Source organism: Schistocerca americana, chromosome 3 (genome assembly GCF_021461395.2).
Source record: "Schistocerca americana isolate TAMUIC-IGC-003095 chromosome 3, iqSchAmer2.1, whole genome shotgun sequence".
NCBI lineage: Eukaryota > Metazoa > Arthropoda > Insecta > Orthoptera > Acrididae > Schistocerca > Schistocerca americana.
This window is the reverse complement of record NC_060121.1, coordinates 405,813,869-405,826,733: the sequence shown is the minus strand read 5'-3', so window position 1 is coordinate 405,826,733 and position 12,865 is coordinate 405,813,869. Positions and strand designations below refer to the sequence as shown.

The 12,865-nt window shown below is 46.3% G+C and overlaps 1 protein-coding gene across 2 annotated transcripts in view; it reads left to right on the top strand.

Annotated features, from left to right (window-relative positions):
* The window catches only part of LOC124606279 (F-box/LRR-repeat protein 2), a 730,587-nt gene that overhangs the window by 359,244 nt on the left and 358,478 nt on the right, over nucleotides 1-12,865 (top strand). The window contains exon 1 of one of the 2 annotated variants that reach the window (XM_047138261.1): nucleotides 11,966-12,102. The exons of the other annotated variant lie outside the window; for it this stretch is intronic. Within the exon in view, the coding sequence (XP_046994217.1) occupies nucleotides 12,007-12,102 (96 nt within the window). The 5' untranslated portion in view covers nucleotides 11,966-12,006. Of the gene's footprint in view, nucleotides 1-11,965; nucleotides 12,103-12,865 lie in introns of those variants that run through there. 2 annotated transcript variants of the gene reach the window in all.

Here is a 12,865-nt window from a genome sequence, read left to right as displayed (position 1 = left end):
ACGGGTAACTGGGCGGGCGTAGCAGTGGGTAAAGAAAGCGTTTTGCACCTCTACGGTCTGCATCCCATACACAAGCAGGCACACATGCTTGAAGTCTGTTTAGCCACACATGCCGAGCACGTGACCGCGAAATTTATTCACTCTCCCTCGCACGCGCACCACAGCCGAGTGAAGACAACACGGATCATCCACTTCCCTGCTGCGCTCTATTGGCTGCCACAAGCCACTGTAGGAGAAAAACACTACGTTCCTGTATTGGCTTGCCCCTCATTAGGCTATACCATGGCTGGAATCGCCTAATGAGGGACAAGCCAGTACATAATAAAAATTACTGTTTTGAAATGAATTAAAACCACTGAAGTGAAGTCAATGGATAAACATAAAATCAGTTTAGATGCAATGAGGAAATGATATCAGTGCAACCGCCCAGCTGTGCCGAACCTGCGACATAACGAATATATCAGGCGAGAACGTCTATTAGTAGTGTTCACAAACCAAAGAGTGGAAACATGCGTGACAGTGCGTTTCAATCAAGTCAGGAAGCATGCTCACATAGCGTAATGGTTATGATGGACATCTCACTACAAGCAGGAAAATTACTAGCCGAAGCCCTGGTATCATACAATATTCATTTGTCACGACATATTTGAAAGCTACTGTCGATGAAACATTACAATGAGGTGACAAAGTCATGGAATAGCGATATGCACATGTAGATAGCGGCAGCATCTACTACACAAGGTGTAAAAGGGCAGTGCTTGGCGGAGCTGTCATTTGTTCTCAGGGGATCCAAGTGCAAAGGTTTCCGATGTGATTATGGCCGCACGACGGGAACTAACAGAGTTTGAACGTGGAATGGTAATTGGAACTAGACGCATGGGATATTCCATTTCGGAAGAGCGTGCTGAGAATACCAAATTTCAGATGTTACCTCTCACCACGGACAACGCAGTGGCCAAAGGCGTCTACTTAGAGTCGTCGATGGTAGTAGAGGAGCAACACTGCGTGAAATAGCCACAGAAGTCAATGTGGGACATATGACGAACGTATCCTTTAGAACAGTGCCGTTGGCGTTAATGGCTATGGCAGCAGACGACCGACGCAAGTAGCTTTACTAAGACCACGGTATCGCCTGCAGCGCTTCTTCTGGGTTCGTGACATCAGTTGGACTCTAGACGACTGGAAAACCGTGGCCTGGTCAGATGAGTCCCGATTTCTCTTGGTAATAGCTGATGATAGGATTCGAGTGTGGCACACAGCCCACGAGAGCCATGGACCCAAGGCACTGTGCAAGATGGTGGTGCCTGTGTACTGGTATGGGCTGTGTTTTCATGGAATGGACTAAGTCCTCTAGTTACGTTTGGCACCTGTAGCCATTCATAGACTTGATGTTCCCTAACAACAACGGAATTTTTATGCATTACAGTGTACCAAATCACTAGGCCACAATTGTTCGCGATTCGTTTGAACGACATTCTGGACAATTCGAGTGAATATCACAGATCACCCGACATGAGTGCCAAAAACAAATATGGGACATAATAGAGAGGTCAGTTCGTGCACAGAATCCTGCACTGGCATCACTTTCGCAATTATGGGCGGCTATAGAGGGAGTGTGGCTGAATATAGTATTTCTGTAGGGAACTTCCAACGACTTCTTGTGTCCATGCCTCTTCGGATTGCTGCACTACTCCGGCAAAAGGATGTCCAACACGATTTTTGGAGGTATCCCATGACTTTTGTCACTCAGTGTATAGTACCTGCTTCTAAAATCCTTTCATCCGTCTAAATAAACCCAGCCCGCATGCCTGTCTGTCATGGGTACAGGTGAGCTTGGGTGGGCAAACGGGCTGACGGGCGGGCAGTGTTGCATCCGGGCTGTAGAGTATGCGATCGTACTCCACTGGCCGAGTACATGCGGGCAATTGGCGCTTGGGCAAAACGCGGGCTATCAGGACAGCCTGGCAGGTACCCTGCACTACCTGTGCTTGCCTACGAGTGTGATGAGGGGCAGGCAGGGGCGTTCTTGCCCCATTGGGTAGCGTTGGATAAGCCTAAAGTAAAGAATTCACTGACGTTTGTAGCGGCTCGCCTACTTTGTTTCTTCGTTGATTGTCCTCGGTGTCGACGTCCTGCGTTGCTATGCTGGCTGAGAAATGAGATTTGTAATTCCGACACTGACTACTGTAAATAATGTAGCCGACAGGTGTACAGTTGCGTTTCACAGTACTTTAATTTCACAGTTCGCAACCCCCCAATAATACACAGTTATTTGGCCAGTGCGCTATTGTTTATCTTTCGATAAGCCTCATTAATAGGTTGCAGGCAAACCTCCACATACTGCTACAATAATTTACTATTGAACATCTACGAGCAGCAAAAACCTAACCACAAAGTTCATATTTTTTGTTTAAATCACGAAATTAACATATATGATTACATAACCAATACTTTTGACAAAACTGTTAATTACTTTGGAATTAATTAAGGGCTGGCTTTGCTAACACGTTTTGAAATAAAGCCAAATAGAACATTTAAGAATACTATTAGTTGTTCCTCCAAATGTTTATAATTAGTACAGAATTTATATTTGTTTATACATCAACAATAGAATTTAAGCTACGAAGCAATTACTGATGTCGGCCTATAATAAAAGGTACTAACTAGGAATAGTCAAAATAAATTAGAAAATCAATTACATACCTAAAACTAAGCACAAAATTAGATCTGGCGTCATGTTCTTTACAACTGAGGGCCAATCTTTCTCTTTTATGGGAATGCAGATTACATTCACGTATGTTAATGGTAATTAGTTCAAAATGAAAATAATTGAATTTAAGGAGGCAGATGGCAAAACAAGAGGGAAAATAAAATTATCCCAGCTTGCTTCGTCACACGTTCTGGAGAAACTGACATTGCACTGTGCAAGACCGACCCAGTAGAAAATAGACCATTCTGATGGAGACCACTTGCAACAGCAGTCAAACCGTCGCTGTTGAAACAAAATAAGGACGTGGTGAGAAACATGGAAAAGTTTTAAGTTGACAATGGACGCAGAAGCCTATGCTCTCAGAAGGACACATAAGTCTAAAAGTGTTCTGTAAGATTTTCGTATTTGTCCTATAGATATTGGTGTAGACCTCCATCTGAAGTCTGGTTTGATGCAGCTCTTCATCTCTGCATCACAGATATAACCTGCATTCATTTGAACCTGCTTCTGCAAGCCTTGATCTCCCTCAGCAATTTTACTGGCTACAGTTTCCACCCAAATTGACCAACCCTTGATACCTCAGGAGGCGTCCATTCAATCGATCCCTTCCCTTATTCAAGTTGTATAGTAAATTTCTTTTTCACTAATTGGATAGCACATCCTTATTAGTTATCTGATATACTCATCTACTCTTCAGCATTCATTTGTAGCCCCACATTTAAAATGATTCTATTCTCTTCTTGCCTGGACTATTCATCGTACACGTTTCACTTCTACACTCCTGGAAATTGAAATAAGAACACCGTGAATTCATTGTCCCAGGAAGGGGAAACTTTATTGACACATTCCTGGGGTCAGATACATCACATGATCACACTGACAGAACCACAGGCACATAGACACAGGCAACAGAGCATGCACAATGTCGGCACTAGTACAGTGTATATCCACCTTTCGCAGCAATGCAGGCTGCTATTCTCCCATGGAGACGATCGTAGAGATGCTGGATGTAGTCCTGTGGAACGGCTTGCCATGCCATTTCCACCTGGCGCCTCAGTTGGACCAGCGTTCGTGCTGGACGTGCAGACCGCGTGAGACGACGCTTCATCCAGTCCCTAACATGCTCAATGGGGGACAGATCCGGAGATCTTGCTGGCCAGGGTAGTTGACTTACACCTTCTAGAGCACGTTGAGTGGCACGGGATACATGCGGACGTGCATTGTCCTGTTGGAACAGCAAGTTCCCTTGCCGGTCTAGGAATGGTAGAACGATGGGTTCGATGACGGTTTGGATGTACCGTGCACTATTCAGTGTCCCCTCGACGATCACAGAGGTGTACGGCCAGTGTAGGAGATCGCTCCCCACACCATGATGCCGGGTGTTGGCCCTGTGTGCCTTGGTCGTATGCAGTCCTGATTGTGGCGCTCACCTGCACGGCGCCAAATACGCATACGACCATCATTGGCACCAAGGCAGAAGCGACTCTCATCGCTGAAGACGACACGTCTCCATTCGTCCCTCCATTCACGTCTGTCGCGACACCACTGGAGGCGGGCTGCACGATGTTGGGGCGTGAGCGGAAGAGGGCCTAACGGTGTGCGGGACCGTAGCCCAGCTTCATGGAGACGGTTGCGAATGGTCCTCGCCGATACCCCAGGAGGAACAGTGTCCCTAATTTGCTGGGAAGTGGCGGTGCGGTCCCCTACGGCACTGCGTAGGATCCTACGGTCTTGGCGTGCATCCGTGCGTCGCTGCGGTCCGGTCCCAGGTCGACGGGCACGTGCACCTTCCGCCGACCACTGGCGACAACATCGATGTACTGTGGAGACCTCACGCCCCACGTGTTGAGCAATTCGGCGGTACGTCCACCCGGCCTCCCGCATGCCCACTATACGCCCTCGCTCAAAGTCCGTCAGCTGCACATACGGTTCACGTCCACGCTGTCGCGGCATGCTACCAGTGTTAAAGACTGCGATGGAGCTCCGTATGCCACGGCAAACTGGCTGACACTGACGGCGGCGGTGCACAAATGCTGCGCAGCTAGCGCCATTCGACGGCCAACACCGCGGTTCCTGGTGTGTCCGCTGTGCCGTGCGTGTGATCATTGCTTGTACAGCCCTCTCGCAGTGTCCGGAGCAAGTATGGTGGGTCTGACACACCGGTGTCAATGTGTTCTTTTTTCCATTTCCAGGAGTGTATATAAGGCTGTACCCATGACAAACATTTTCAGAAAAGACTTGCTAACACTTCAATTTGCACTACGTATTAACAAATTTCTATTTTTTAGAAACGCTATTTTTGCTGTTTTCGATCTCCATTTTATATCCTCTCTACTTCGATCATCATCAGATACTTTGCTGCATAAGCAGCGCCAGTTTTAGTGTCTTACGTAAATCTTTGAACGTCACATGAGTTAATTATACTGAAGTACATTACCCCTGTTTAGTCGATGTTCATCTTACAACATCTTAACTAGACACTTTCCATTTGAACTGCTGTTCCAGGTCCTTTACCATATCAAAACGAATTGCAATATTACCGGCAGTCCTTAGAATTTTTATTTCTTCTCCATGAATTTTAATCCTCTTTCCAGATTTGTGCATGGTTTCCTTTAGCTCTTGTCGAACGTGCCAATCGAATAACATGGAGTGTACGCTACAACTCCATATTACTCGTTGTTGAAGTACTGCTTCCACTTCATATCCTTTGAATCTTAGGGTATGGCCCTGAATGAAAAGAGCCACATTTACATTGCTGGTCATGAAAATTGCGACACCATAATGCGGAATGCAACAGACGTCAAATTGGCAAAGTATAGTACATACGTGGATATGAAAATGATTGATACTTCAGCTCAATTCGATAAAAAGTAACGCCATCTATATTCCGTGTATTGGGAAAGATAATACAGCAGGTTTCTCATTCTGAAATATAATTTGAATTTTGGTTGTTTGTAAGAAGTTCGTTTTACGCCTCATGTAAGACAGAGAGCCTTCTACGAAGACGTGTCTAGATACGACGGCTTTAGGACCGTGGTGTATCAAGACTGTTGCGTCGTTACGACACATTGCTGCTCATGTGAGTAGAGATCCTACTTCTGCCATGCAAATATTGAATCGAAGGGTTAAGGAGGGCCATACAGAACGCCAACAAGATGGAACTGCCTCACAGTACTAGCACTCTGGGGGACAGACATATTGTTAGGTGGAAAGTGTAAGACCTTATAGGCACGTCACGTACATAGAGCTGTTTGTTTTTGCAGCAAGACAAATGTCCGTATTCGCAGTGCTGCGATGTCTGGATCACTACCGACTGTCAGGACGGTGACCATTGTTATGGCATCCCTCCACCCAGCAGTAAAGAGAGGCGCACCTGCTGTGGTGGATCCCACGACAACAGGACAACATTCGACACATGAGCGAGACCACGTTGCCTTTTCAAACTAGTTCCGGATTTGCATACAGAATCACGATGGCCCTACCCGTTTCTGAAGCCTCCGAGGAGAACGAACTTTGCCAGACTCAATTCGTCATCATCATACGGGTCCAGTACTTGGTGTAAAGGTACAACTGCATATGCATACCCGATATTTTAGACTGCAGTTGTTATATTTCTGAAACGTTAAGGCTGGTGACTGTGCCTTGTCTTCGAGGTGTCCGTGAGGTTGCCTTTCAAGAAAATGACGGTAGACCGCTTGTTGCCGGTGCTGTCCTGACCAACCTCGATGAAGAGGGTGTTCGAATGTTGAGCTGGCCAACACGTTCTCCTGATCTTTCACTTACTGAAAATATTTGGTCGTCGATTACTGAGCGGCAGGGACGCCACCATTCTCCAGACACTATAATTGATGAATTCTGCACCCACATCTTCATTTAAATTCATATACTCCGGGTCACCCACCTGACGGTGTGTGGCAGAGGGTAGTTTGTGCCACTTCCCCCCTTTCTTCTTCTAATAGTGAATGGTCCGGGGAAGAACGATTGCTGGTAAACCTTCCCGTCAGCTCAAATCTCTGTCATTTCACCTTGATGATCTTTTCGCGGGATATAGATAAGGGAAGCAATATATTGGTTGGCTCTTCTAGGAGTTTACACTCTTGAAATTTTAAGAGTAAACCACACAGCGACGCAGAACGCCTCCCTTGTAGAGTGTGCCATTGGAATTGGCAGAGCATCTTCGTGACGCTTTCGCGCTTACTAAATGAATCGATAAAGAATCGTGCTGCTCTTCTGTGGGCCTTCTCATTTTCTCTGCCAGTCTTAGCTGGGGCAGTGGCAGTCTCAAGTATTGCTGAAACGAGGGCAATAGTTGAAATTGGATAAACAGCGTATCTGGCTTAGTCAGTGAAGCTCAGTTCGATTCAGTGCTGAGCCGAGCAGAGCCACAGAGGTGGCAGCTGTGAATACTTAATATCACATCCTGTACACCCGTCAATGAAATACAAATTTAATCCCGTATTCTTCCTACTATACTGCTTATGCCCAAACTGTATTAATCAACGGCTAACTCAGGCCACAGTACCAGTTGGAGGTCGCCTATGTAACGCCTTCCAGTGGGAAAAAATTGATATTCAGTATTTCATTAAGTTTTTGACTCCATATAGAAATTTAAAATGCCGTTGCAGTCTAGTGATTAAGAGGTATAAACGGATGGGACGAAATTCATGGGACGGCGATATGCACATATACAGATGGCGGCAGTATCGCATACACAAGATATAAAATGGCAGTGCATTGGTGGAGCAGTCATTTGTACTCAGCGGATTCACGTGAAAAGGTTTCCGACGTGATTTTGGCCGCACGACAGGAATTAACAGATTTTCAGCACGGGATGGTAGTTGAAGCTAGACGCCAGGAACATTCCATTTCGGAAATCGTTACGGAGTTGAATATTCCGAGATGCACAGTGTCAGGAGTGTGCCGAGAATACCAAATTTCAGGCATTACCTCTCACCACGGGCAACTCAGTGGCCGACGGCCTTCACTTAACAACCGATGGCAGCGGCGTTTGCGTAAAGTTGTCATTGCTAACAGACTTGCAACACTGTATGAAACAACCGCAGAATTCAAGGCGGCTTCCCTCGTCGGAGGTTAGAGTCCTCCCTCGGGCATGGGTGTGTCTGTTGACGTTAGCGTAATAAGTTAGATTAAGCAGTGTGTAAGCTTAGGGTTCGATGACCTCAGCAGTTTGGTCCCATGGGAACTTATCACAAAATTACAATTTCCAAATCGATGCGGGACATACGAGGAACGTATCCGTTAGGACAGCGCAGCAATATTTCGTTTAATGGGCTATGACAACAGACAACCGACGCGAATATCTCTGCTAACAGCACGACATCGCCTGCAGCGTCTGTCCTGGGCTCGTGACAGTATCGATTGGACGTTAGTCTACTGGAAAGCCGAGGCCTGGTCACATGAGTCCCTATTTTAGTTGGAATGAGATGAGGGTAGTTGCTCAAGTGCGGTGCGGGCCTCACGAAGCCATGGACCCAAGTCGTCAACAAGGCACTCCAATAAATGTCGTGTGAGTAGGACCTCCCGTCGGGTAGACCGTTTGCCGGGTGCATGTCTTTCGATGTGACACCACTTCGGCGACTTCCGCGTCGATGGGGATGAAATGATTGGGACAACACAACACCCAGTCCCTGAGCGGAGAAAATCTCCAACCCAGCCGGGAATCGAACCCGGGCCCTTAGGATTGACATTCTGTCACGCTGACCGTTCAGCTACCGGGGGCGGACAAAAAGGCACTGTGCAAGTACATGGAATGGACTCGGCTCTCTGGTTCGACTGAACCAATCATTAACTGGAAGTCGTTATGGTCGGCTACTTGAAGACTATTTGCAGCCATTGATGGACTTTATGTTCTCAAGCGACGATGGAATTTTTGTGGACGACAGTGCCCCATGTCATCAGGCCAGAATTGTTTGTGATTTGGTTGAAGAGCATTCTGGACAATTCGAGCGAATAATTTGGTCACCTAGATCGCTCGATATGGATCCCATCGAACATTTATTGGGCATTATCGGGAGTTCAGTTCGTGCACAAAAACTTCCAGCGGCAACACTTTCGCAATTATGGACGGCTATCTATGGGGCATGACTCAGTGTTTGGCAGGTGACTACCAGCGGCTCGTTGAGTCCGTGCCACGTCGTGTTGCTGCACAACGCCGGGCAAAAGGAGGTCCGACGCGGTATTAGGAAGTATCTCATGACTTTTGTCACCTCAGTTTAATCTTACTTTAAAGGTTAAACACAAAAGGTCAAGTAATACAGTTAGAAACCAACGTAGGCCAGCCGCGGTGGCCGAGCGGTTCTAGGCGCTTCAGTCCGGAACCGCGCGACTACTACGGTCGCACGTTCGAATCCTGCCTCGGGTATGGATGTGTATGTTGTTCTTAGGTTGGTTATGTTTAAGTAGTTCTAAGTTCTAGGAGACTGATGACCTCAGATATTCAGTCCCATAGTGCTCAGAGCCATTTGACTATTTTTGAGACAGCGTAACTGACGGCGCGCAAATTATCTAGACTATTTGAAACTGAGAACTCTGTAACGACTTCCAAGAAACTTTATACATAATTTCAAAACCTTAGGAAAACTTCTTCTCGCTGACATCGTCCCCCAAAACAATGAACCAAAAATCTATCGATTACTCCATTTTCACTGTTCATATAGTAAAACTGCAGCATCGTGCGGTACAGTTTAATATATTACTTTTCTTACTACTAACTACTAACACATTTTGCAGACAATAACTGCGTATATCACTGAATGTACCTGTAAAATTATATCACTTCTCGCGTCCGTCGGCCGTCGTAATTTAATATATTATTATTGTTATTATTATTTTTTGATTGTTGCCGACTTACGTGGTGGGCCTTAATAAAAATGATATTTCATTTAATTTTGATTTACGATTAAATGCTTTCCTGAAGTTCTCCTTTTTAACAATATTAATCTCAAATTATTTGTTACGTTAATGAATGTTAGACTCGCTGAACCTTTTAAAACATGAGCATATAAGAAACTTCCTGGCAGATTAAAACATATCAGCGCACACTCCGCTGCAGAGTGAAAATCTCATTATGAGCATATAAGTTGAACAATGTAATAAACTTTTCATATTAATTTCCTCGGGTATTCAGTTTACTTTAAAGCAAGAAATCTTTAGTTATTAATTACAATTGCGGCCCACACACGCGCGAGAGTATTTTTCTTACCTCCGTTAACCATTGTATTGTAGTCGGAGTCCTGGTTCTGGCTCTCGGCTATAGTACTGAAAATAAGAATCTTAAAGCTACGTATTTCTGCAGCTTCGTGCGGCTGTGGAGAAAAATTAATATTATGTTAATAGCGGGCGAGTATTTCGCTTCCGCTAATTTTTCATAAGTTACTATTGCCACGTAATGGCGTCGTTGGCTGCATCGGAAGCTGCGATTGTTGAATTGTAAATTACTTGAATGCAGATTAATTCAAGGAAGGCGGACATGAAATCGGGATCACCTCTTACAAATTAAAAGTGCACAATAATATTAAATCGGTATATTATATGCTTAACTCATACAAATATGCTTACATTTGCCAGCACTCGCAAGATGTCCTTCTATACACACTCAAGACAAAAGTGGAAGTGAAGTCGACTAAAAAATTAACAAAAGAGCGTATCTTGTCGTCTCTTTAGATCATTTTGTCATAAATTATTTCTTTGCAATCTAAACCTACACAGAGAAATTATTATTTTACGGCTACATGATAAAAATATATTATTCAATTTTTTAATGTCTCTTCTTTATAAATACTGTTTTTTTAAGTCTTTTCGTAATAGAGCACTGGGGACGCTATACACTTCATGAGGCATAGTTTGTAAGATATGATGTTTTACACGTGGGAGTTCGATTCTGTAAAAAATACGGGTTGCGGTTTAATGGTAAGTACACTATTGGCCATTAAAATTGCCACACCGAGAAGAAATGCAGATGATAAACGAGTATTCATTGGACAAATATATTGTACTAGAACTGACATGTGATTACATTTTCACGCAATAGATAGTGAGAAATCAGTACCCAGAAGATCCACCTCTGGCCGTAATAACGACCTTGATACGCTTGGGCATTGAGTCAAACAGAGCTTGGATGGCGTGTACAGGTACAGCTGCCCATGCAGCTTTTACACGATACCAGAGTTCATCGAGAGTAGTGACTGGCGTATTGTGACGAGCCTGCTGCTCGGCCACCATTGACCAGACGTTTTCAATTGGTGAGAGATCTGGAGAATGTGCTTCCAATGTGCGTTCACCGCGATGTCGCCAAACACAGATGCGACCATCATGACCATCCGAAAAAATGACGTTTTGCCATTCTTGCACCCAGGTTCGTCGTTGAGTACACCATCCAGGCGCTCCTGTCTGTGATGCAGCGTCAAGGGTAACCGCAGCCATGGTCTCCGAGCTGATAGACCATGCTGCTGCAAACGTCGTCGCACTGTTCCTGCAGACGTCTTGCAAATGTCCCCATGTGTTGACTCAGAGATCGAGACGTGGCTCCCCGATGCGTTACAGCCATGCGGATAAGATGCCTGTCATCTCGACTGCTGTGATACGAGGCCGTTGGGATACAGCACGGCGTTCCGTCTTACCCTCTTGAACCCACCGATTCCATATTCTACTAACAGTCACTGGATCTCGACCAACGCGAGCAGCAATGTCGCGATGCGATAAACCGCAATTGCGATAGGCTAGAATCTGACTTTTATCAAAGTCGGAAATGTGATGGTACGCATTTCTCCTCCTTACACGAGGCATTGCAACAACGTTTCACCAGGCAACGCCGGTCAACTGCTGTTTGTGTACGAGAAATCGGTTGGAAACTTTCCTCATGTCAGCACTTTGTAGGTGTCGCCACCGGCACCAACCTTGTGTGAATGCTCTGAAAAGCTAATCATTTGCATATCACAGCATGATATTCCTGTGGGTTAAATTTCGCGTCTGTAGCACGTCATCTTCGTGGAGTAGCAATTTTAACGGTCAGTAGTGTAATATTTCGTTATTTGATGTCCTTTCTCCCATGGCCCCCAGTGTAGGATGACTGACACGTCGCTGCTTACATGGGGAGGGGGAGATAGGGTGCTGGCCATTGGGGGACACAACATAATGGCGTCGCGGCGGCGTCGGGCAGGCGTCGCAGCCCGTGGCGGCCAGGGAGGGGACTCGAGCCGAGCCGGGCGGAGCGAGGCGAACCCTCCGACAATAGCCGCAGCGGCGGCCAGTAGCCCGCGCGCCGCCCGCCCGCCAGCATGGACTCGTGGGGGACGCTCTCCGTCAACATCGGCGCCACCGCCGACAGCCTGGCGCGCGACGACGGCGGCAGCGTGCGCCGGGCCGCCAAGACGGTACGGCTCGCCGCTCGCCCCCTGCTGCACACCCCACACCTCACCTCACCAAGGCCCCGCATGACCCCGGGAAAAGCCTCCCTTCCTCACCGGCGCATTGGACGCGCCGCGGCGGAAGCCACGCACACCCCGTACGGGGCTGCGACTGCCATTACTCACGACCTGACGCCAGCTGGAGCCTCTGTGGCTGACTGGAGCCACCACTACCATCGAGACTGGATCACTCGAGTCAAACGCTCAAGTTGCCGTCTATCACGAAGCTGTGCTTAACGGAATCGGTGTGATATCAAGTGACATTTCTGGAACAACATCTACATCTACATGACTACTCTACAATTCACACTTGAGGGACTAGGCAGAGGGTTCCTCGAACCACCTTCAGATTATTTCCCAACCGTTCCACTCTCTAACAGAGAGTGTCAAAAAGGGACTCTTAAATATTTCTGTACAAGCTTTCTCTTATTATATTGTGATAATCACTTCTCCATATGTAAACTGGCGACGATAAAATGTTTTCGTATTCAGAGGAGAGACAACATTTCGCGAAAAGATCTCGCCGCAACGAAAAACGCCTTTGTCCTAATCATTGCCATCTGAAGTCCCTCATCATATCCGTGACACTCTCTCCCCTATTTCGCGCCCTTCTTTGAACTTTTTCAATATCTTCTGTCAATCCTACCTGGTGAGGATCCTATAGAGCACGCCATAACTCTAGCAGAGGATAGATAAACACACTGTAGGCAGTCTCTTTAGTGGATTTGTT